Source organism: Astatotilapia calliptera, chromosome 9, assembly GCF_964374335.1.
Source record: "Astatotilapia calliptera chromosome 9, fAstCal68.1, whole genome shotgun sequence".
NCBI lineage: Eukaryota > Metazoa > Chordata > Actinopteri > Cichliformes > Cichlidae > Astatotilapia > Astatotilapia calliptera.
This window is the reverse complement of record NC_137430.1, coordinates 12,108,614-12,128,108: the sequence shown is the minus strand read 5'-3', so window position 1 is coordinate 12,128,108 and position 19,495 is coordinate 12,108,614. Positions and strand designations below refer to the sequence as shown.

The following is a 19,495-nucleotide window of genomic DNA, read 5'->3' as shown; positions in this document are numbered from 1 at the left end:
GAAAAAGGGATTTCAGTGATTTGAGAAGGATAACATAAGATAAACACTTAGACTCGTCAAAATAAATCTAACATGTGGTCGAGGCATAAATGAACCGAAACTAGAGAAAGTTCATACCTCGCCCATATCAGTCATGCTCTTCAGGATGAGGCCGATAATTTCAGCAGCAGCCGAGTAGACTTCTTTATATCTTACATAGGATACGTTGGTGGTGAGAGACTGAATGTACCTGAAGGAGAAAAAAAGAAAGAGGACACCATACAGAAATCATATTTTTGCAGCACAGCAGTACATGAGCTACAACACACATATATACATGTGACTATAATGTCAGTGGCATAGTAGCTCATCTGGATCGCGATCCTTTTCACACATTACTGCTCGACAAATGTAACCCTGACCCTGAGCACAATTTGGTGAAGAACCATTATAACCTGTGATTGCTGTGAACTGTGGAAAGATCCAGGAGGATTTGCCAAAAATACACCAAAGTCTGCCTTTCGCTTCCTGCTTGCTGATTTCAACTTTGATTTCAACTTGCATCTTCCAACTTGCAACTTTTACCTCTCATATTCAATTCCGCACGACGCATCGTAGGCAGGGAGGTTGTTTGCCAAGATGATTCCCAGCAGCTGAAGCCCAACAGAGTTGTCTTTGCTGTTAGCGTCAGTGCCACAAAATCGCTCGTATATTAGACTGAGAAGGCAAGAAAAGAGAGAAAGCCAAGGACCACAGATCAGTTTCATTTTGTTAAAAACAAACAAAAAACAAACAAAAAAACATGCAAGAAAAAAAAATTTACATTTATAATTTATGTTAATATGTTTGAGACTGTACAACATTTGTAATTCAAATAAACAAAAGGATAAAATAATGCAGCATTTTTCCTACTTTTTATAACAACATAAGACATAATTAGAGTCGACAACAGACAACTTTACTCAGGAACAACTCATCAGAAAGTGTTTATTCCTAAAGATTTCATTCTCTGTTCAGCACACCAGTGTTTATAACACATGGGGCGATCGTGGCTCAAGAGTTGGGCGTTCGTCTTGTAATCGGAAGGTTGCCGGTTCGAGCCCCGGCTCCGACAGTCTCGGTCGTTGTGTCCTTGGGCAAGACACTTCACCTGTTGCCTACTGGTGGTGGTCAGAGGGCCCGGTGGCGCCAGTGTCCAGCAGCCTCGCCTCTGTCAGTGCGCCCTGGGTGGCTGTGGCTACAATGTAGCTTGCCATCACCAGTGTGTGAATGTGTGTGTGACTGGTTGTGTAAAGCACTTTGGGGTCCTTAGGGACTAGTAAAGCGCTATACAAATACAGGCCATTTACCATGTTGGTAATTAAATGCAGATTTTTGATGTACAAAATAAGATGCCAGCAGCTTAAATATTGGTGACTGTTAAGTTTATCTGGACTTGATGTGATCTTGTGTGAGCACTACCTGTAAGGCACATGCAGACAGTCTTTCCAGCACTCTACCAGAGTGCGGATGATCTCCAGGTTGTGGCGGAAAACGGGCCTCTTAGAGTGAAAGCAGTGCTTCATCAGGAACTCCAGCAGCCGGTTGGCAAGGACTTCATCTCTGGGGTTACCCTTAGATTAAAAAAAAGAGAAGTTATCAATGATAAACTTTTATTATAAGAAATGTATCATATCATAGCAGATAACAAATGAGTAAAATACAATTTATGACTCTCCGTAGCGTTTTAACAAAAATAAATAAATAAATTAACTGAATCGCAGCTGATTTGGTGCCACGTTTTCACATTCATAAATTGAACTATGACAAACTTTGGGTGTAGCCAGGCTTGTCCAGGATAGCACCGTAACCACCACATCCACCACCATAAAATGGATCCCCACTCCTCCAGTGTTTCCAGAGACAACAAGCTGTAGAAGTGGCCCAAGCCAGTACTTGGCATAAGGCCGAAACACCTGGAGAAAAAAAAAGAAAAAAGAAAATGAGTCGTACAACCTATTTTATTAACTAATTTCTATATTTGAAAGAATTAACTGAGGGACATCCACCTCCTCTGTGTTGATGATCAGCTTAGAGATGAAGAGTCGAATGTTCAGAGGTGTTGATGGATTTGCCAGTTTTCCATGTAGGAATTTCATCCATGGAGGAAGCTCACTGGGCACATTTCCCTGTTTTACAGAGCATTTGACACAAACTCCTCAGTAGTCATCACACATTCATAATATTCATTACAGAGATTAATTAGAGAGTTGTAATTACATGAAAATTTTTAGGATTTGAAGTAAACGTCAGACTTACTTAATCCTGTTATAAATAATGAAAACCTGCCGTACTTTGGCACTGACCTGTTCAGTTTTGGGGGTTATGTTGTTCCTTTGCATGTGCCCAATAAGAGCAGTCATGGTCGTCATGCATTCATGCTGGTTTAGCTCATCCATTTCTAGATCAACCATTGCATCCTGGGACGGGCTCATCTCCTCTGTCTCCTAGATTTACAAACACGTTAGCAAACCTTCTTGATAACCATGAAACCAGAGCCATTTTGAAACAGCAAATGACTTATCCTTAACACTGGTTTCCATTGGGGCTTTCAAAAATGTTCAACTGGTTATACAATAGTCATTTTAAACTCCTGTGTTCTCATTTTAAAAGACAGAAAAAACTAACTCTTTTTGCAACAGCCCGCTTTTCTCCTTCTGGGTTTTGGGAACTGAAGGAAAAGCTTTGGACTCCTGTGGAAAAGTCAAACTGGCTCATCTCCTCGCTCAGGCTGCTGTCAGCCATGTATGACTGGGAGGACAGATAGACTGGAGCTTCTGTGGAAACCACAAATAAATCACAGAAACACACACCGTCAAGCTGCAGTAAGATACATTTATACGTCTGTGACAAACAGAAACACTTCTTACCTCCATTCTCTTCATTTACTTCTTTTCGAATCATAACGTATTTCTTTTTCCTCTCAAGCGGGACCTGCAATGTTTAAAAAAAATAAATTAATAAACCATGACTAAAACTAGCAGAAAAAACAAACAAACAACAACACATACCTCAATTTCAATTGGAAAGTTGTAGGTCCTTTCAACATCAATAATGTTTTCAAGAATAAACTGATTCTGGAACAAAAGAAAACACCATCAGTAAGGTCCTGTGAAGTCACTAACAGTAAACTTTTTACCACTTTATATGAATTACAGAGTATCACAAGTAACAGTGTTTAAATGTCACCACTAGATGTCAGTAGAATGCAGATTATGGTCAACTGAGTTTTGTTTTCTTGCTCCTCCTAATTTAAGCACATAATCCCTGCTAAAGGATCATGTGCGACAGGACAAACATGTTTTAGTCAGCCAGCAGGGATCAAAAGCACAAGCTGGAGTGTTTCTGTTTAATTCTAAATTTATCAGCATGCATCACTTTGTTGAAAGACACAATTACACACAGTGTGAGCACAATATCCAATTTTTCTATTAAATAAACTAAAAAAAAGTAGTTTGTACTGCATTGTACTAAACTAGGCCGTCTGAGAGATGTTGGTGTATTTATACAAACGAAGCACTACCTTCTCAGGTTTCTCACTGAAGAGGAAGCCATGGTAGAATTTGGGCTCGCTGAAGCTGCAGCTGATGACGGCGATGGCGCAGTTGTACGAAGTGCAGTGATAGCGTCTCCGGAGTTCAAGGAGCTGAGTCTCACCAGCCATGTTCTCAGTGAAGGCTTCAAAACACGACCTAATTGAAATAAAATGTATGTAATCATATATCACGAATGAATCACTTATTCATGAAATAAAAATGGAATTTAAGTGACCAAAGCGCTGGAGAGGCCTACTTGATCAAAGTCTTGGACATCTCGTTTCCCTCAGTTTTCTCAGAGCGACAGTAGGCTTGATTAATGCGGGACTCTTTTGAGTAAACCTCTTCTTTGGGAAGCCGTGAATACAAAAGCTCCATCAGCTTGTAGCAGCCATTCTTCTTCAGCAATTGGACCTCAAAGGCTGTCTCGCTTGACTGAAAGTGAGAAATGAATGATCATAGTTCAGGTTAAATAATAACAATGATACAAAAACAGAATGGGACAGAGTTTCTCGTCTTTCATTTGACAGGCAGTGGCCAGCACAACAACACAGGCATGTCAACAAATAAAAAGATGCACTAAATGGAATAAAACTGGGTTCATGCTTGATCAGAGTGACTCTTACAGAGGTGACAGAAAACCTTTCATGTCCAGTTGAATTAGCTCTGAATGCTGAATGTGTGCTCTGCTGCTAGACTCATGTCAGAAATTTGAAGATGAGGAACATTTCCTCTGGTTAACTGAGAAGAAATTGGGGAGACTGACAGAACATGAGACTCTCAGTAAAGCACTCGCTTTACTGAGAGCCAATCCCATAGCAGGCACTCCTAATGTGACCTATACTGATCGTATTCTAACACTTTTAGGGAGGATTCTGCAACGTGATAACTGATGCCATCATCAACATCAATGCTGACAGCAATGTTCCTGCCAGCATTCCTGCCAAAATTAGCGGGGACTTCAGATTTTTCAGTTATTGTCCACAATTTACATCAGTGAAGAAAAATATCCAGTTAACTAGATCACTGTTAACAGTGTTCAGAGGCAAACCTTGGTGAATCGACTGAGCAGGAAAGAAATTATGTCAAAGACGTTTGTGATGAAGAAGTCATTCAGGGCCTTGGCGCTGCAGTGAGAGGCCAGAGGCAGCAGAACTCTCTCCATCATGGCCTGCAGCATGGAGCTCATCGGCACGTCACCTTGTTGAATCACCCCGTAAACTGTACACAGCAGCTGGAGCTGCCGCTCAACGCTTGCCCTAAACAGACATTGGCAAAAACATTGCACATAATGAAAGCAACTCATACAACTACATCTCCTTGTAGTGGAACAGTAAAGATCTATAGAGTCACTGCTGTAATGTGGCTCTAACAAATTAAAAACTTTTGCCTACCGCTTGGCAGTTCTTTGGAAACAGGTTTGGAACTGGTCCTCCATGATGTGTTTTGTGTCTCGACACAAAATTCCCGCAAGTAGTTTGAGCAGGAGTGGGCTCTGAGAAAGCTCCAGGGCGTCCAGGAACTAAGAGATGGAAGATGTAGAGCTGATAGCTGCAAGGGTCTAAATCAACAACCTCCAAAGCAAATTGTCAGTAAAACCATCCATCCATCCATCCATCTCCTTATATATATATATATATATATATATATATATATATATATATATATATATATATATATATATATATATATATATATATATATATATATATATATATATATATATATATATATATACACACATATATACACACATATATATATATATATATATATATATACACACATATATACATATATATATATATATATATATATATATATACATATATACATATATATATATATACACATATATATATATATATATATATATATATATATACATATATATATATATATATATACATATATATATATATATATACATATATACACATATATATATATACATATATATATATATATATATACATATATACATATATATATATACATATATATATATATATATATACATATATACATATATATATATACATATATATATATATATATATACATATATACATATATATATATACATATATACATATATATATATATATATATATATATATATATATATATATATATATATATATATATATATATATATATCTCCTCATGTATAACCAATCTTTTGTAGTCAGATCAAAGGGTATTTCACGCAGGCACGCACACTACTACTACTTTCTAAATCCCACTGTTTACCTTTCGGACACAGTCCATGTAGTTGTTGCGATGAAGGGAGCCCTTAGCAAACTCATCAGACTGCATGGGGAAGTGTGAAGCCACCAGGGTGTCGAGCGCTACCTGCAGCTCAGCTAGTGGCTCTTCTGGGAGTGTTGTGAAGAAGGGCAACACCAGCAGAGCCTGGCTCTGAAAAATTGATTGAGTTCAGCATAAAGTTTCACCGACTAGAAAATAACTTAATACATAAAACTGTCCCGTAACTTAAATAAAATCTGTTACTACCTTGAGATTCAGCGGCAGATTCATGTCAACCAGCAGCACAGTGAAAGTGGAAAACACCTGTCTGAATGCTTCATGTTTTATATCGGAGCAGACAGAGGAGTCAATCTGTTCAGAGAGAGAAATTCAATAAAATGAACTAAAATGAAAAGAAACACCAATATATCTGCACTATTACTATTACAAAGGTCTTAACATATTTTCACAGTTTTAGTTTATGGCTTTTTAGCAGGGGGCAGACAGCAGTAATTTGATCCTCCTGATACCTGCAGAAGCTTGGAGAGCAGCAGGAGGATGGCAGTTTTGCTCTCTGGGGTGGAAGAATCTCCCTCCCACCATGACTGCAGGCTCATCCATCGTTTTAGCACCTCTTCAACCAGCTGCTTCCCCTGAGTCTTCCTCACCGATCGTTCTTTAAAGCTGTGGTCCAGCATGCCATTCAGCAACACGCTCACCTGAACACCAGGAAATAAAAATCAAGTTTGTAATGAGAAAACAAGAAGTTATCCGTCTTCAGATGCCCGTGGTTACAGTTTTATCGTAAACTAACTAAAAATGACAAGTACCATGCTGGGGTTTTGGGAAGAAGCTTTCATCAGGCGTGGCACTGTTGTGTTCAGACTTCTCAGCAGCTCAGTGTTGATGGTCGCCTGAAAAAGGCTGTAGAAGTACTCGCCATGCGAGAAGCTCAGGAAGTTGTGGCTGTGACTTCCAGACACGGGCACAGAAAGCATGATGGTGTTCAAGAGCAAATCTACCAACTGCTCGCTCTGCAAAGAAATAGCAATAATGCACAACGTTAGAAAGCACTGTTACCTCAAACACTAGTTACCTTCACAGCAACACTGCTCAAAATGGGAATCTTATCAGTCCCAGTTTGCTTTTTAGTTCAGTGACTTGATGTTTCACTAACACCAGATTGAGCAGCAACACTGACCTGCTGACTGAGAGAAAACGCAAGCTGAAGCAGACCATCTGCAACCCTCCTGGTGTTTACGTCTAAGGATGGAAGTGCCTTCCTTTCTTCTCCTGGTGCTATGCCTTTATACACCGTCATTAGAAGCTGGGATCCAAGTTTTTTGCCATAAGATGAATCCTTAAGGAACACACAAAAAGATCTTACGGCAGTGCATTCAGTAGAGATGATGCAGTACGTGTTATAAATAAATAATAAAATATCCAGGCAACCTTACTTTGGTTTAATGTTCATACCTGGCTGTGCAGGATGGAGCTGAGGAAGCCGGCTTTGTGAATTTGCTTACAGGAAGACAGAACCATTTCCATCTGGTCATGGTGGCTGAGAGTGCTGGAATGGTACAGGTCTACGTTGCACAAGCCCTCTACACTACAGTGTTCATTAAAGAAATTTAGGAGGAAAAAACCAAAACATTAGTGGTTTTGATAATTGCACCAGTGCTGCACAGTCAAATTAAAGCCCTACGTATCTTTCTTTAACAAATAAGAGAACTCAACCTTTTACATGAGATTTTTGTCCTCAAGCTGCTTTCCAGACGACTGCAGTAAGGTGAGGCCAGCAGTGCTTTCAGTAGAGGAACACACACTTCTGGTAGGTTCTTCATTACCTCCACATCTGCCATGTTGAAGCCTACAGCGGACGGCTCGCAAACCACCATCGCAGTCAGCTCGAAAAAAACTGAGCATAAAAACTCTTGTTCCAGAGACTATGAATAAAAATAAGGACATGATGAGTAAAACTTTGAAATGGAAGAATCAGCACCAAGTTACTTATTGTCAGTTCTTGTAATTCAGCGATACCTTCCAAAGCTCCTTGTCTCCTTTGGCAAGAATCATTGTGGTGAACTCCAGCAGGCGGACAATGATGGTGCATTTGCTGTAGTTGTACTGCTCCACCTCTCTTGGGCTGAAGTGTGAGGTCTTCTCACCAAGTGGGAAACAGCTCTCTGCTGCTACCAGTTCATGAGTTGCCAGCTCCGTCAGAAAGAAATGCAGAGCTTTCAGAAACCTCGATTTGTCTTTTGAGCCTTGAACATCAAATAAGCAGAGATTAATTGGAATCACTGGAATCTACCAAACTGATGTAGAATTCATTTGATAATGTTACGCAGAGCAGTGAACTTGGAGAAACTTTGGCACAAATATAGACTTACTTAGAATGTACTGAGGCTTGATAATGTGTAGGCCGATGAAAGTGTTGTAGCAGTCCAGAACAGCCAGCAGGAGGTCCAGCCACTGCAGCGTGGCTCGGACACTGAAAGGGCTCGTCAGGTCCCTGAGTGTTGGTTGGGAGAGGAGACCTCCGCCCTCAAACTGTGACATCAGAAAGTCTGTGCCATGATCCTTCAGCATGCCATCCACCCACTGAGGTGGGGATTTCTTCCCTAAGTCACACACATTCGGGAATTTACTGACATGTTTGGCAGAAGTTCATTTAGAGTAGCAGGGTAGTTATTATGCTAAACTGTAAATCTCAATTAATTGTTTTTAAGTGGGTTTTCTTTTTTTAATTTGCATGTGCCCATTTTAAATTTTCAGGTCACCTTTGCAAAAATTAAACTGTTGGTTCTCACCTGGGAGGAGGGGGATAAACTCATACAGGAGCTCCATGCATTTATGGCGACACTCAGTCTGAGGGCGGCCACATTGCTCCAAGAGCCATGAAACCACATCTGAGAGGCACAGCTTCTCATCGGGCGGAAAGCCTCTGAAAAAAGAGCAAGAAAGAAAGAACGATATTTAAACTGCTTGAAATGTGCTAATTTTTATCCTTAATTTTTTCATCGTTCTTTTGTTTTCATATGGAGACGAGTGGCAATGTTAGGTCACAATGTGATATACTGCAAAATTGACATCATTGGACGTATAAATTGAATGCACATTTAATAAAAGCAAAGAAGTAGAAAGGATTTTCATTTTCACCATGGTACCAACCTTGGGATGCGTCTCTTTGCATTGTGGTGATTGAGACTGGGAGCCTTGTGTTTGATTATTCTTTTTAAATGGTCAATGGCACTGCCACACTGCTGTAATGTACCTGAGTATGAGGGAGTTGCAAGAAAAGCATCACAAATCCTAAAAGAAATACCCTTCAACATATTTGACCAAATATAAAAACACACTATACAAACTTTTTTGCATATTTTCTTGAAATATAATTCCTATAAATCAGTTTGTGCAAATTCTGGCATAAATAAATTAACAAATGTTACAAAGCAGAACACATTAAGGAGTGATTGTCTTACATAATCTGTCTTTAATGAGAGAGGGAGAGGTTGATAATGACATGAAAATCCGAGTGCACAGTCTACAATGCTGATGTGACAATTACCCATAGATCGTTCATCTGAGTGTGCAAGAGCCAGACTTTCGACAAATATGACGAGAACCTCGAAGACAAACTGTTCCACCAATGAATTTTCCTCCCTGGAGAGAGACACAGATGACTGCATTCAGCACAGCATAATATCCCTTATTCAAAGGACCCAGTTAACGGCCATGGTCACAATTTAGAGGGTAAAATGCGAGTAGACAGACAGAATTCCTTTCCACCTGAATTGTCTGTAGATGCTATTGAATGCTAAGGCAGCACCAAGTCTTTTGAAGCCATTGGGGTGGAGAGCCAAGCTGTAGATGCGCTTAAACAAAGACTTCATGTTGGTGGGACTCCTCTCCTGCTGCTTGGGGGTGGTTTGCTTGATAGACCATTTGACAAACTCTTCAATGCAGCGGCCACAGAAGTCTCTGAGAGTGCTGTCCATTGGGTCGACCACGCCGTCCTGAAGAGAGCAAACCATGTGAGGCTTAAACTATTACAGAGAAACAGCTCCTGTGTGACCAATGATGGAAAGGGAATAAAGGGAAAAGACTCAAAAACTGTGTTTAACCTAGAACTGTAGTATTCAAACGCTTACCAGGATGGCCTCAAGAACAGCAACTGTGTCCTGGCTCTCAAACTTCTTGTTATTTGTGAACCAGTGAATGAGCTGCATAACCAGTGGTTCAAACAGCTGTCTGGTTACCTAGCAAAGAAATCCAGAAAGAAAAAAGTCAGGGTCTAAACAAGGCAGTGAGCAAGTGTGCTTAATGTTTAGTTCTGTTTCTTCAATTTTTTTTATTTATTTCTATCACAGCAATTTATAAAGTAGCTTGGATGAGATGTTCTATGTTGCCTGTACAGATCATCCACCACGTCATCTCCATATAGCTGTAAATATGTTGTTCAGCATGATTTATTTATTTAAATGGACAAATCTCAGTTGGTGGCACTCAGCAGGACAGAGCTGGTGTTTGCTACACCTGCCTGTTTAAAGGCGCATGCATTTCTCATTAAACACACACCAAAAATCTTTCTTTGCTCTCATAAAGAATTTGTAATCTTTTAGAAATTCTCTGATTTCTTTAGAGGATTTATTAGCCAACATCTCAATTACCATTAAGACAGTTTGATGGGGAAAAAATACCATACCATAAATTTATATAGCACTTTAAAAAAACGACACATGGCCGACCAAAGTGCTGTAGAGCATAAATATAAAAAATACAATAAGAATAATAAATACAATAAATAAATAACAATAAAACAACAGTGTCAGTTACCCACTGAGTCAAAGGATAGGGAATAAAAATGAGTTTTTAATCTGGATTTAAAAACCAGCACTGATGTAGATTGCTTAACGTGAAGAGGAAGATCATTGCAAAGCTTCAGGGCCACAATAGAGAACGCTCGGTCTCATCTAAGTTTCAGCCGTAATTTAGGGACTGCTCAGCTGACTGGAATGAGCGAGGGGGGACATAGGGCTTCAGCAGATCAGACAATTATACAGGTGCCAGACCATTTAAGGATTTAAAAACCAGTAAAAGGATTTTAAAATAGGAAGCCAGTGTAAGGCGGCCAGAACCAGAGTAATATGGTCAAATTTTCTTTTACCATTTAAAAACATGCCGCAGCATTCTGCACTAGTTGCAGTGCCCTGGCCAACCCCCATTAAAAGGGAGTTGCAGTAATCCAACGTGAGGTTATAAAAGCATGGATGACAGTTTCCAAGTTGCGTCTGGAAAGAAAAGACTTAACCTTTGACAGACATCTGAGGTAATAGAATCAAGATTTCACCACCCCATTTATGTGGCCATCAAAACTAACAGCAGTGTCGACTGTTACCCCAAGATTAGTAACCAAACTTTTCAGGTGAGGGGTACCAGAGGAAAAATTGCTTCTGTTTTACGTTATTAAAATTTTTAAAAATTTAGAGTCATCCATGACTTAACAATCGCTAAGACAATCAAGCGATTGAAAGGTAGATAAAGCTGGCAATCGTCAGCATATAGATGAAATGAAATACCTGATCAACATCGCAAGCCAGACGTAGTAGGACAGGAAACAGTCGTTTGTGTAGCTTGTACATAGGTGGCAATGTATTCTCTCCTTCAGCCATCTGGGCACTCTTCCCAACCATGTAGACCACCATGCTGTGGAGCAGCTCACAAGCTGCTACCTACATCAAAGACAGGGAGTAATTCTGAGCAAAGTGGATGTTGATAAGTGTGACTCACAGAATTTTCTTTTTTTAAACTCCAAGTGATGGTAAATAGACTGGCAACATAGTGCTTTTCTACTCTGAGCCCTCAAAGCATTTTATACAACTAATTCATTCACCCAATCACACCCATTCACACAAGCACGTTTTCTAAGTTGTTAAGTGCTTACAATCTAACATTCATACACATTCCCACTCCGATGGATGTATCGGAGAGCAACATGGGTGTAGTATCTTGCCATGTTCAAAAACGACTGTTAGAGGACTTACTTTAGTTTGTCTGTCACTTGTGGAAAGAGCCAGCTCACTGATCCGAGGCAAAAATGGGTCGAGGAAGATGACCGGCTTCATGTCCTTGAATGGCACTGCAAAGCTGAGTCTTTTCTCAGTATCCCAAGACACAAATTTCTTCATCATTTCTTCTGAGGAGACCACTAAATGCCAGAGCAGAGGCTTATGGTAACAGAAATACATCACAATAACAAATCGATGTAAAATAGAGTAGAATATTTAAAAAAAAAAAACTTTAAAAAGGGTTGGTTTTAGAGATCCTTACCAGTTACAAGGTTTCTATTTAACTTTCCTCCCAAGTGACCGAGTAGCTTCACTACCCTCAGCCTCACCTTGACAAGAGGAGCATCTTCCTACAAACAAAGGTTAATATTAAGTTTTTGGACTCGTTGCTAAATAAAAAGTAGTTCAATGTTATTGATCGTGACTGTTGTGTTTTGCATTTGTACAAAAAATGGAAACACCCAATAACACTGAATTGTGCATTAATCTGGCTGTGTAGTGACTACAACTGATATGGTGGTTGACACATAAATAAAAACAGAAACGTCTTAATTAGGAGTTTTTGTTATAACAATGAGACTTCTCCTTTATTATGAGTATTGCATGAGCAAGTTGCTTCTAATCAATTACCATAGAAAGCTGGTCGGATTTCTTCAGAAGCCTGCTCATCACCCTGCTGTATCCTCTGTCACTTTTTGAAGACAAAGACGATATCACCTCCCAGTTGCTCTCATCTTTGTCTAAAGTAAACAACAACAGATTTACACTTTTTGTTTATGATATGTCCAACTGACCAGCTGTGATTTAGCTCAGCTATCATCCTTCTTACTGTCAGTGGAGGAGGTTTTCAGGTATCCGTCCAGAATAGGAAGGACACTGGTGTAGCAGGGCTGCATCGTCTTCAGAGGAATGTGTGAGGACCAGTCCTCAAGAGCATCTAAGGCTGCGTTGGCCAAAGGAATGTGGCTCAGGCCTAATTTCAGAGCAGTCTAGACCCATTTACAAGTACACACAGACGTATAAGTCTTCAGAATCAGGTAGCACAAATGGTAAAAATTACAATTAATGAAAAGAAAAATTAAACCAGAGCTTTCCCATTTTGGTTGTTTATCCTCTTAGCCCTATCAGGGAAATATAGAAAACTTACTCACACCATTAAACAAGGTGCAAAGGCAAACTGGCTTTTATTAATTCATTTATTTTCATTTTCTTAATAAAAAAGTGGCTCTAAAAGCAGTTTAGAGCCAAAAAAAAGCCAAGCTATTCAATAATTTAGCCATTATTGTTAGCTAGCTAGGCTAACTGTTTAGCTTTTATTATTACATTTATTAATTCAGCATATATTCAATTGTTGACACTAATAACTACTATTTAATAAACATATTCAAAATATTTATCTAAAATTTTCCAATATTTTATAGTAAATAACCATTTTTAGCAACCAATTTACCTGATACATTTTAGCTAACGTTTGCCTGACAGCTAGCTTGCTAAGTACTTTGCTTGTAGTTGCACATACTTGGGCACCTGCTGTTAAATGTCACTGGGTTGAGATTTATACTCAACTGGTTATTTGTTTGTTTTGTAATTAAGCTAGTTCTGAATATTCCTACAGCCTCTCAACTATCACTGCAGCGGAACATTAGTGTACATTAGCGTTTTTGCACAGAAATATATCATTAGAAATATATCATGGAGCAAAAAAAAAAAAAAAAAAAAAAAGAATCCCACCTCAAGAGCAGGACAATAGGCCTTGATGTCCAGAGCTACAATGTTGTGGTGCAATGAGAGGACAAAAGTCAAGCAGGATGCCAGGAGCTCATCTTTGTACTGCTTCATTCTGACACACACCTAGCCAGAAAAAAATGTCACATAAATACATAAAAACATACACTTTAAATTCCACAGTACAGCTCTATTTCACTTTATAGTAGCAGAAAGCATGTTTACAACATTCCTGCAAAAGCGCTGTAATGAGAAGCTACCTCTTTTCCAAACTTGGAGAAGAGTGCAAAACAAGCAGTTTTCACCGAGTCACTCTGGGGGGATGTCGAGTTTCTCAGTCCAACTCCCTGTTCAAAGGCAGATATGTATTATATTATGTATTTAATGGAAACACTTACGATGAACAAGCCTCACCGGCTACATAGAATCTTAATGATAAACAAATTTATTCGACTTATAAGACATGATGAAACAACTTGATATTCTTGCTTCATGAGCAGCTGGCAAAATTCATTTTTCAAATATCCCAAAAATAAAAAACCTACCTGGTAGTACTTTATTCTCTTGGCAATTTTCATGGTGACAGAAAGCAGCTTGTAAAAGCCACTGACAAGAGGATTTCTTATGGAGTGGAGGATGAGCTCATGACTTAGGGGATACATCCAAGAGTGAAAATACTCCATGTGTTTATTCAGCAACAACTCACTGTGGAAGCAGGGGAAAAAAAGTTTTCACTCCAGTTGTGAAACAAAATATGGGTGGCTGTTTCTTATATTATAATGTGATGTAAACCAGTGTCCAAGGTGGAAGACAGTGGAAACTGGGGCATAAAAAAATGCATAGATCAGCTGTACTTGGCCAAATTCACACTAGTGGGAAAAGCACATATAAAAAGAATCCCACACAGTTCCGCTCCCATGTGGAAAAAGTGGAAAGTTCTGTCTCAGTTACCTGCAGAAGTCCACCAGATTGATAAAGGCGGTGAAGTCTTTGACCTTATTGGGGAGCAGGTGAGCAGTGGGGTCGGACGAGGGCAGGATGTGGGCTGCATCATCTGGAGCCTGGTCAACACAGAGATAAGTGGCAGGTGATGAAGGTCAACCAGCAGAAACGCTTTTGAAAAACTAAATGTGCTCTGTTTAAACTGATGCTAATAAAAATACCCTGTGCATCTGTCAACTCCCATATATGGGTCAATGAAGAAAAATACATAAAAACGTAACATTAGCGTGAGACCCTACCTCCTCTCCTGTTGTTACTTTTTGCACTGACAAGTCCAGTTTTTCCACGATACGCAGAATCGACTTCACCACCTCGTCATACAGGAGACGGCTCAAAGACCCGAGAGCTGCATTCTGACTTTCAAACGCTCCATCCAAAAAACCTGAATCCTGCAGAGGACGGCATAAGTGAGGAAGTGAATGAAATGCGCTGCTTTCCAAATGGCTTTTCATTTATGACATTTTCCAGCCACAAAGCATGTTTTTAACCATTGAGAGCACATAGAACATATGTCAGGATCAACTACACCTGAATATTAAAAACAGTGAACACATGAGGCCTTCAAAGGACGTCTGCATAATTTTAGCTACTGACTTTAAAGACTCCTTGCAGTTTAACAGCAGAACATAGACTTTTCTATAGATATGTAAATGCTGTTTCAAGATTACACAGCTAAATAATATGTAATGTGTAATATGCATTTTAACAGGCAAGTAAGAACATAAATGTACCTTCAACCGATCGCAGTCTAAAAGGTTTTTATACAGAGAAAGGTAGTCGTGACTAGCTGGAACTTTCCACTTCCCAGTGCGAACTTGGGAAGACTCAGAGGAACTGCTCGATGTGTCCTGCAAGATGATGGAGAAATGTACTTTATTAGAACAATAAGGAAATAATTCCACACCAAAAAAGCCTTCAACTTATTACAAACTGTACACATTTGTGTAAAAAGAAAAGTCTGACCTCAGAAAGAGTGAGGGGTTTTGAGCAGACGCGGATCAAGCCTTGGTGAACTGAAAAAGAGGCAAAGATAAGTGTCCTGTCCTCCAGTGAAGCATTTAAACAGCCATGAATAAATAACAGACGTTAATAAAGGGTTAAGGGTGTTTGAAGCAGGTCCAGTGTGCTCATGATCCACTCACCCACAGAGCTAATGAAACTCCATAGAACGGGTCCTTTAGAAGCGATGGCCACAAGCACCTTAAGGATGGACCTGGTGCAAGCAATCTGCATTCTCTCGCTGTACTGAGGAAAGCTGTCGATCTGCACCACAAGGAGGCGCTCTAGCAGTGGTGTATATACCTCTGGAATCTGGGGTCATTGAAACAAACAGGAGATTACAGTCCAACGTTATTTGCTGTTATTTAACTTAACGTCAAAGTAAACTGCAACAGAATATATACCTTGTCCAGGTGAATAAGAACACTGGCTATCGAGTCCAGAAAGCTGGGCAGCTGGTAGAAGCTGTCATCCTCCCCGTCGGACTCTGTCAGGTACATCTGCTTACAGCGCTGAATCAGCTCGGTGTACATCAAGTCTACGTCCTGGGGGCAAACCTTCTTGCATGGCTATAAAAAAAACAAAGAAACAAAAAAGAAACACTCATTTCGAGCCACATTGTGTTGGACTCCATCAGAGTAGCTTTGCATGATTCACAGTTCAAAATAATCCATATCTATCTCACACTGGGCCTCGGTGCACACAAGTCCGTTTTAAGCATACCCTACAACCGGGAACAAATGACTATTTGAAAGCAATGTACAGATCTGTTTTAGTTTACAACAATTCATTCATATGGACAGACTTTATCTACTTGTTACTCAAATGATTTGCATTTACTACAGCTATCACAGGAGACAGACGTACCGCTGCAAAGAATCCATATCCTCGTATGGCAATCGACAGCTCTTTGTATGTCGAGTCCATGGTCTTAATGATGCTGCAGAACTTCTGCATGAAGAACTTCAGCTTGGTTTTATGCTCCTCGATATTGTCAGCCACCAACAATGCAACCTGACAAATAATCACAAAAAGCATCAAAATATTTAGACTCTTAACCTCAGCGTGCATGTGCAGAGACATGCCACTGATTTTATTTAGCGTGTATCCAAGGTTAGTCCGGCTGTGCCTTTGCAGCTATGACTTGAAGTGTTTCACCTGTTTGAGGAAGGCCTCAAGTGCATAGTAACTCGTCTTCTTCATTTCCCCATTGATGTGTCCACAGAGTTTGGACATGACTTCAAATAAAGGTTTGTAGTGGTCCATGAGGCAGCTGCTGAATTGGGAGGCATGTCTGGCGAGCAACCTGAGGCCGGCTGTTAAAGAAACAGATCAACGAAAGATTACTTTTTAAAAGTTTTATCATTAGTTTGCCAAGAAATCACAAGACTTACCAAACGTGACTGCATATCGAGTCATGTCCATCTGTATAAAAAAAGATAAAGTTTATAGAAACATAACAAAAATGTTAAATATTGATGAAAATGCACTCTCTGAATTACCTGGGGACTGATTGACTTTAAGGTGTACTGAAAGATTTCCTTGGATGTTGCTGGGTCTGCAAATCAGGAACAATTACAAGTAATAAATAGTTCTTATGAATCTAAGCTGAAACAGGTGAGCACTCACCTTCTTCCATGGTTTTAGTGAAGTTGACCATTAGGGCAGTGATTCCTCTCAGACATCCAGCAACCACTAAAAGCTTGGGTTCCTTTGTTGAAGAGGTCATCTGCAAAAAACAAAGATGAAACCAGCTGGTGCTGTCATGCTCATCAGACAGTCTTTTTTTGTTTTCTTTTAGCCTTTAGTTAATCACAACTTTTCCATCATTCTTCTGTATGAATGCTCCGTACCTGATCTTTCAGTTCTCCTAGGTAAGCCCTGTAGAGTTTGTCTGAGCTGTTGACCATCTCACTGGGATGAACTTCTGCAAGAACTCCCAGCAACTCATAGACTTTTCCAAGGACTATAAAAAAGGTAACAAATAATAATCATAAATGAATAAATTAATCGAAACCCTTTTCATCTTTTTTACTTCCTTTTTTTTTTTATTAAAGTGGCACTCACCTGAATCTGGCAGTCTGCTCTTCTCACACAGCTCGCTGTAATATTTGTCAAATATTTTTGTGATTCTAAAGTTTGCAGCAACACTGGAAGCCTTTGTAGTTTGGAGAACCTAATGAGACACATTAACAAGGATGATCTTTAAGAAGAACAAAAGTAAAAGTCCAGTTTTAAATCTTTTAAATTCTAAAGTCCATTAAAGAACAAACATTGCAAGATCACAGGAATTTAAAAATCTGTTTTTAATGGATCTCTTCCTCAGGTCTGAGGGCAGTTCCTGGAGTCTAACTAGAAACCAACCTTAATAAGGAGCTCCAGCACTGGGGTCCTGCATTTGGCTCCTTTGTCTTTTGTGTACACGATGATGCATGTGTCCTTAAAAGGCACAGAATTACCAAAACATTTACACATATAAAAGCAAATCTGTACTAGTAACAGTGCTGATGTAGTTATACCTGTCCTCTCACCGGTCACAGCCCTGTCTTTACCATGTAACACACAATAAAGACATGTAAAAAAAATAAATAAATAATGGAAAAGAATACTTACTCTTATGTCAGTGGCGTAAGTCTTTTCCCAACCTTTGAGCGTTGGTGAGACTTTGTCCAAGAACTTCTCCAAAAAAAACAGGATTTCAATCCGAGTGTCCCGCAGCTGGAAAACAGATATATCAGCCAACAGGAGAACTTAACACTTACTTACATAGTTGTTTACTATAGTTCGAGAAACCCACCTCATCCAAAGCCAGGGACTTCTTGAGGAAGGTAAGCAACCCATAGTCTTCCGAGAACAATAAAGATGTCTGCAGTGCTGGATGCCATAAAAAAGATAAAAAAAGACGGATTAAGAAATCTTAGTACTTTTTTCATCTGTGCAATTTTAAATGTTCTGCTACAGACCAACAGAGCAGGTACTGGGACAAACATGGTTGTTAAACTTTGGTAGGATGCTGACAGATGACCAGGGTTTAACATTGCGCTTGTTTTCTAGTAATATTAGCGATCTGTGTTGTGTACTGTTGGAACAAAAGAGTTAAAGCCCCCCCTGAGGAATAAAGAGCAATGGAGGGAATCTGTGGTTGCATCGACATCCTGCAGACTTCTGATCTGTGCTGCAAAACTACTGATTTTTTGTGCTTTTATAACATTTAAAACCGTTATTACTATTATTTATTCAACAATAAATATTTGCATTTAAGCTGTAATGCACCTTGAAACTTTCCTTATCATCAAAGAATCACGTGTGTTCTTCTTTGTTGTGTTTCGACTGAACGTTACCTCCCACCAGTTTTGGCGGAAGAGCTTGCATCAAATTGATTGATTAAAAAAAGTTATCGATGTTACTAATGAATATTGTCTGCACGACGAACACATCAGTACCATCTAAAAAAAAAACCCCAAACCCTTATCTTTCAATAGATTTGACGATGATCTGCAACAGAAGCCCCAGAAAGATAAAATTGCCGTATTGTTAAGGGAGGTTGGGACGGACAGTAAAGCGAGCGTTTAATGGAGTTTTTGTCTTACCGAGTTCATTCTCGGTTGCTGTTACCATGCACTCCTGTACCAGATCACCGATAATATCGTGAGATTTTAAAGCTGCCGCTCTAGTGTCTTCGTCCGAAAGTGATTCGTGAAGTTTCAGAAGCAGCCCTTGGATTCCTCCTGCAGCGCTGCTGTGGGAAGACATAGCTGGAGTGATGGCTTAAGCTAGCATTAGCAAAATAGATGTGGATTTATCTGGTAAGCCCGCAAACAGAGAACACGTGTTCTTCTAACTAGCTAAACACTGAACATTTCAGACTGTCAGCACACAGCCATTCAGTCCCAA

The 19,495-nt window shown here is 39.5% G+C and overlaps 1 protein-coding gene across 4 annotated transcripts in view; it reads right to left on the bottom strand.

The window, feature by feature from the left end:
• The window catches only part of prkdc (protein kinase, DNA-activated, catalytic subunit), a 31,933-nt gene extending 12,438 nt beyond the window's left edge, over positions 1-19,495 (bottom strand). The window contains exons 1-52 of one of the 4 annotated variants that reach the window (XM_026179402.2): positions 19,192-19,495; positions 18,399-18,475; positions 18,215-18,319; positions 17,966-18,040; positions 17,669-17,777; positions 17,455-17,567; positions 17,231-17,330; positions 17,104-17,159; positions 16,996-17,026; positions 16,760-16,917; positions 16,469-16,615; positions 16,006-16,170; positions 15,745-15,913; positions 15,566-15,615; positions 15,334-15,450; positions 14,842-14,991; positions 14,552-14,661; positions 14,146-14,305; positions 13,861-13,947; positions 13,607-13,726; positions 12,705-12,864; positions 12,506-12,615; positions 12,138-12,225; positions 11,852-12,015; positions 11,387-11,539; positions 9,959-10,066; positions 9,597-9,823; positions 9,376-9,470; positions 8,979-9,081; positions 8,618-8,751; positions 8,198-8,428; positions 7,845-8,071; positions 7,542-7,750; positions 7,281-7,413; positions 7,006-7,164; positions 6,635-6,838; positions 6,335-6,523; positions 6,072-6,176; positions 5,808-5,975; positions 4,949-5,076; positions 4,606-4,813; positions 3,811-3,989; positions 3,542-3,710; positions 3,030-3,095; positions 2,889-2,952; positions 2,647-2,795; positions 2,325-2,465; positions 2,028-2,147; positions 1,791-1,934; positions 1,441-1,592; positions 565-696; positions 118-229 (exon numbers count right to left, since the gene is read on the bottom strand). In XM_026179402.2, coding sequence (XP_026035187.2) covers positions 118-229; positions 565-696; positions 1,441-1,592; positions 1,791-1,934; positions 2,028-2,147; positions 2,325-2,465; positions 2,647-2,795; positions 2,889-2,952; positions 3,030-3,095; positions 3,542-3,710; positions 3,811-3,989; positions 4,606-4,813; positions 4,949-5,076; positions 5,808-5,975; positions 6,072-6,176; positions 6,335-6,523; positions 6,635-6,838; positions 7,006-7,164; positions 7,281-7,413; positions 7,542-7,750; positions 7,845-8,071; positions 8,198-8,428; positions 8,618-8,751; positions 8,979-9,081; positions 9,376-9,470; positions 9,597-9,823; positions 9,959-10,066; positions 11,387-11,539; positions 11,852-12,015; positions 12,138-12,225; positions 12,506-12,615; positions 12,705-12,864; positions 13,607-13,726; positions 13,861-13,947; positions 14,146-14,305; positions 14,552-14,661; positions 14,842-14,991; positions 15,334-15,450; positions 15,566-15,615; positions 15,745-15,913; positions 16,006-16,170; positions 16,469-16,615; positions 16,760-16,917; positions 16,996-17,026; positions 17,104-17,159; positions 17,231-17,330; positions 17,455-17,567; positions 17,669-17,777; positions 17,966-18,040; positions 18,215-18,319; positions 18,399-18,475; positions 19,192-19,354 — 6,993 coding nt within the window. In that variant the 5' untranslated portion in view covers positions 19,355-19,495. Of the gene's footprint in view, positions 1-117; positions 230-564; positions 697-1,440; positions 1,593-1,790; positions 1,935-2,027; positions 2,148-2,324; positions 2,466-2,646; positions 2,953-3,029; positions 3,096-3,541; positions 3,711-3,810; positions 3,990-4,605; positions 4,814-4,948; positions 5,077-5,807; positions 5,976-6,071; positions 6,177-6,334; positions 6,524-6,634; positions 6,839-7,005; positions 7,165-7,280; positions 7,414-7,541; positions 7,751-7,844; positions 8,072-8,197; positions 8,429-8,617; positions 8,752-8,978; positions 9,082-9,375; positions 9,471-9,596; positions 9,824-9,958; positions 10,067-11,386; positions 11,540-11,851; positions 12,016-12,137; positions 12,226-12,505; positions 12,616-12,704; positions 12,865-13,606; positions 13,727-13,860; positions 13,948-14,145; positions 14,306-14,551; positions 14,662-14,841; positions 14,992-15,333; positions 15,451-15,565; positions 15,616-15,744; positions 15,914-16,005; positions 16,171-16,468; positions 16,616-16,759; positions 16,918-16,995; positions 17,027-17,103; positions 17,160-17,230; positions 17,331-17,454; positions 17,568-17,668; positions 17,778-17,965; positions 18,320-18,398; positions 18,476-19,191 lie in introns of all 4 variants that reach the window. The other 3 variants (XM_080305948.1, XM_080305947.1, XM_080305946.1) reach the window with 3 other exon arrangements.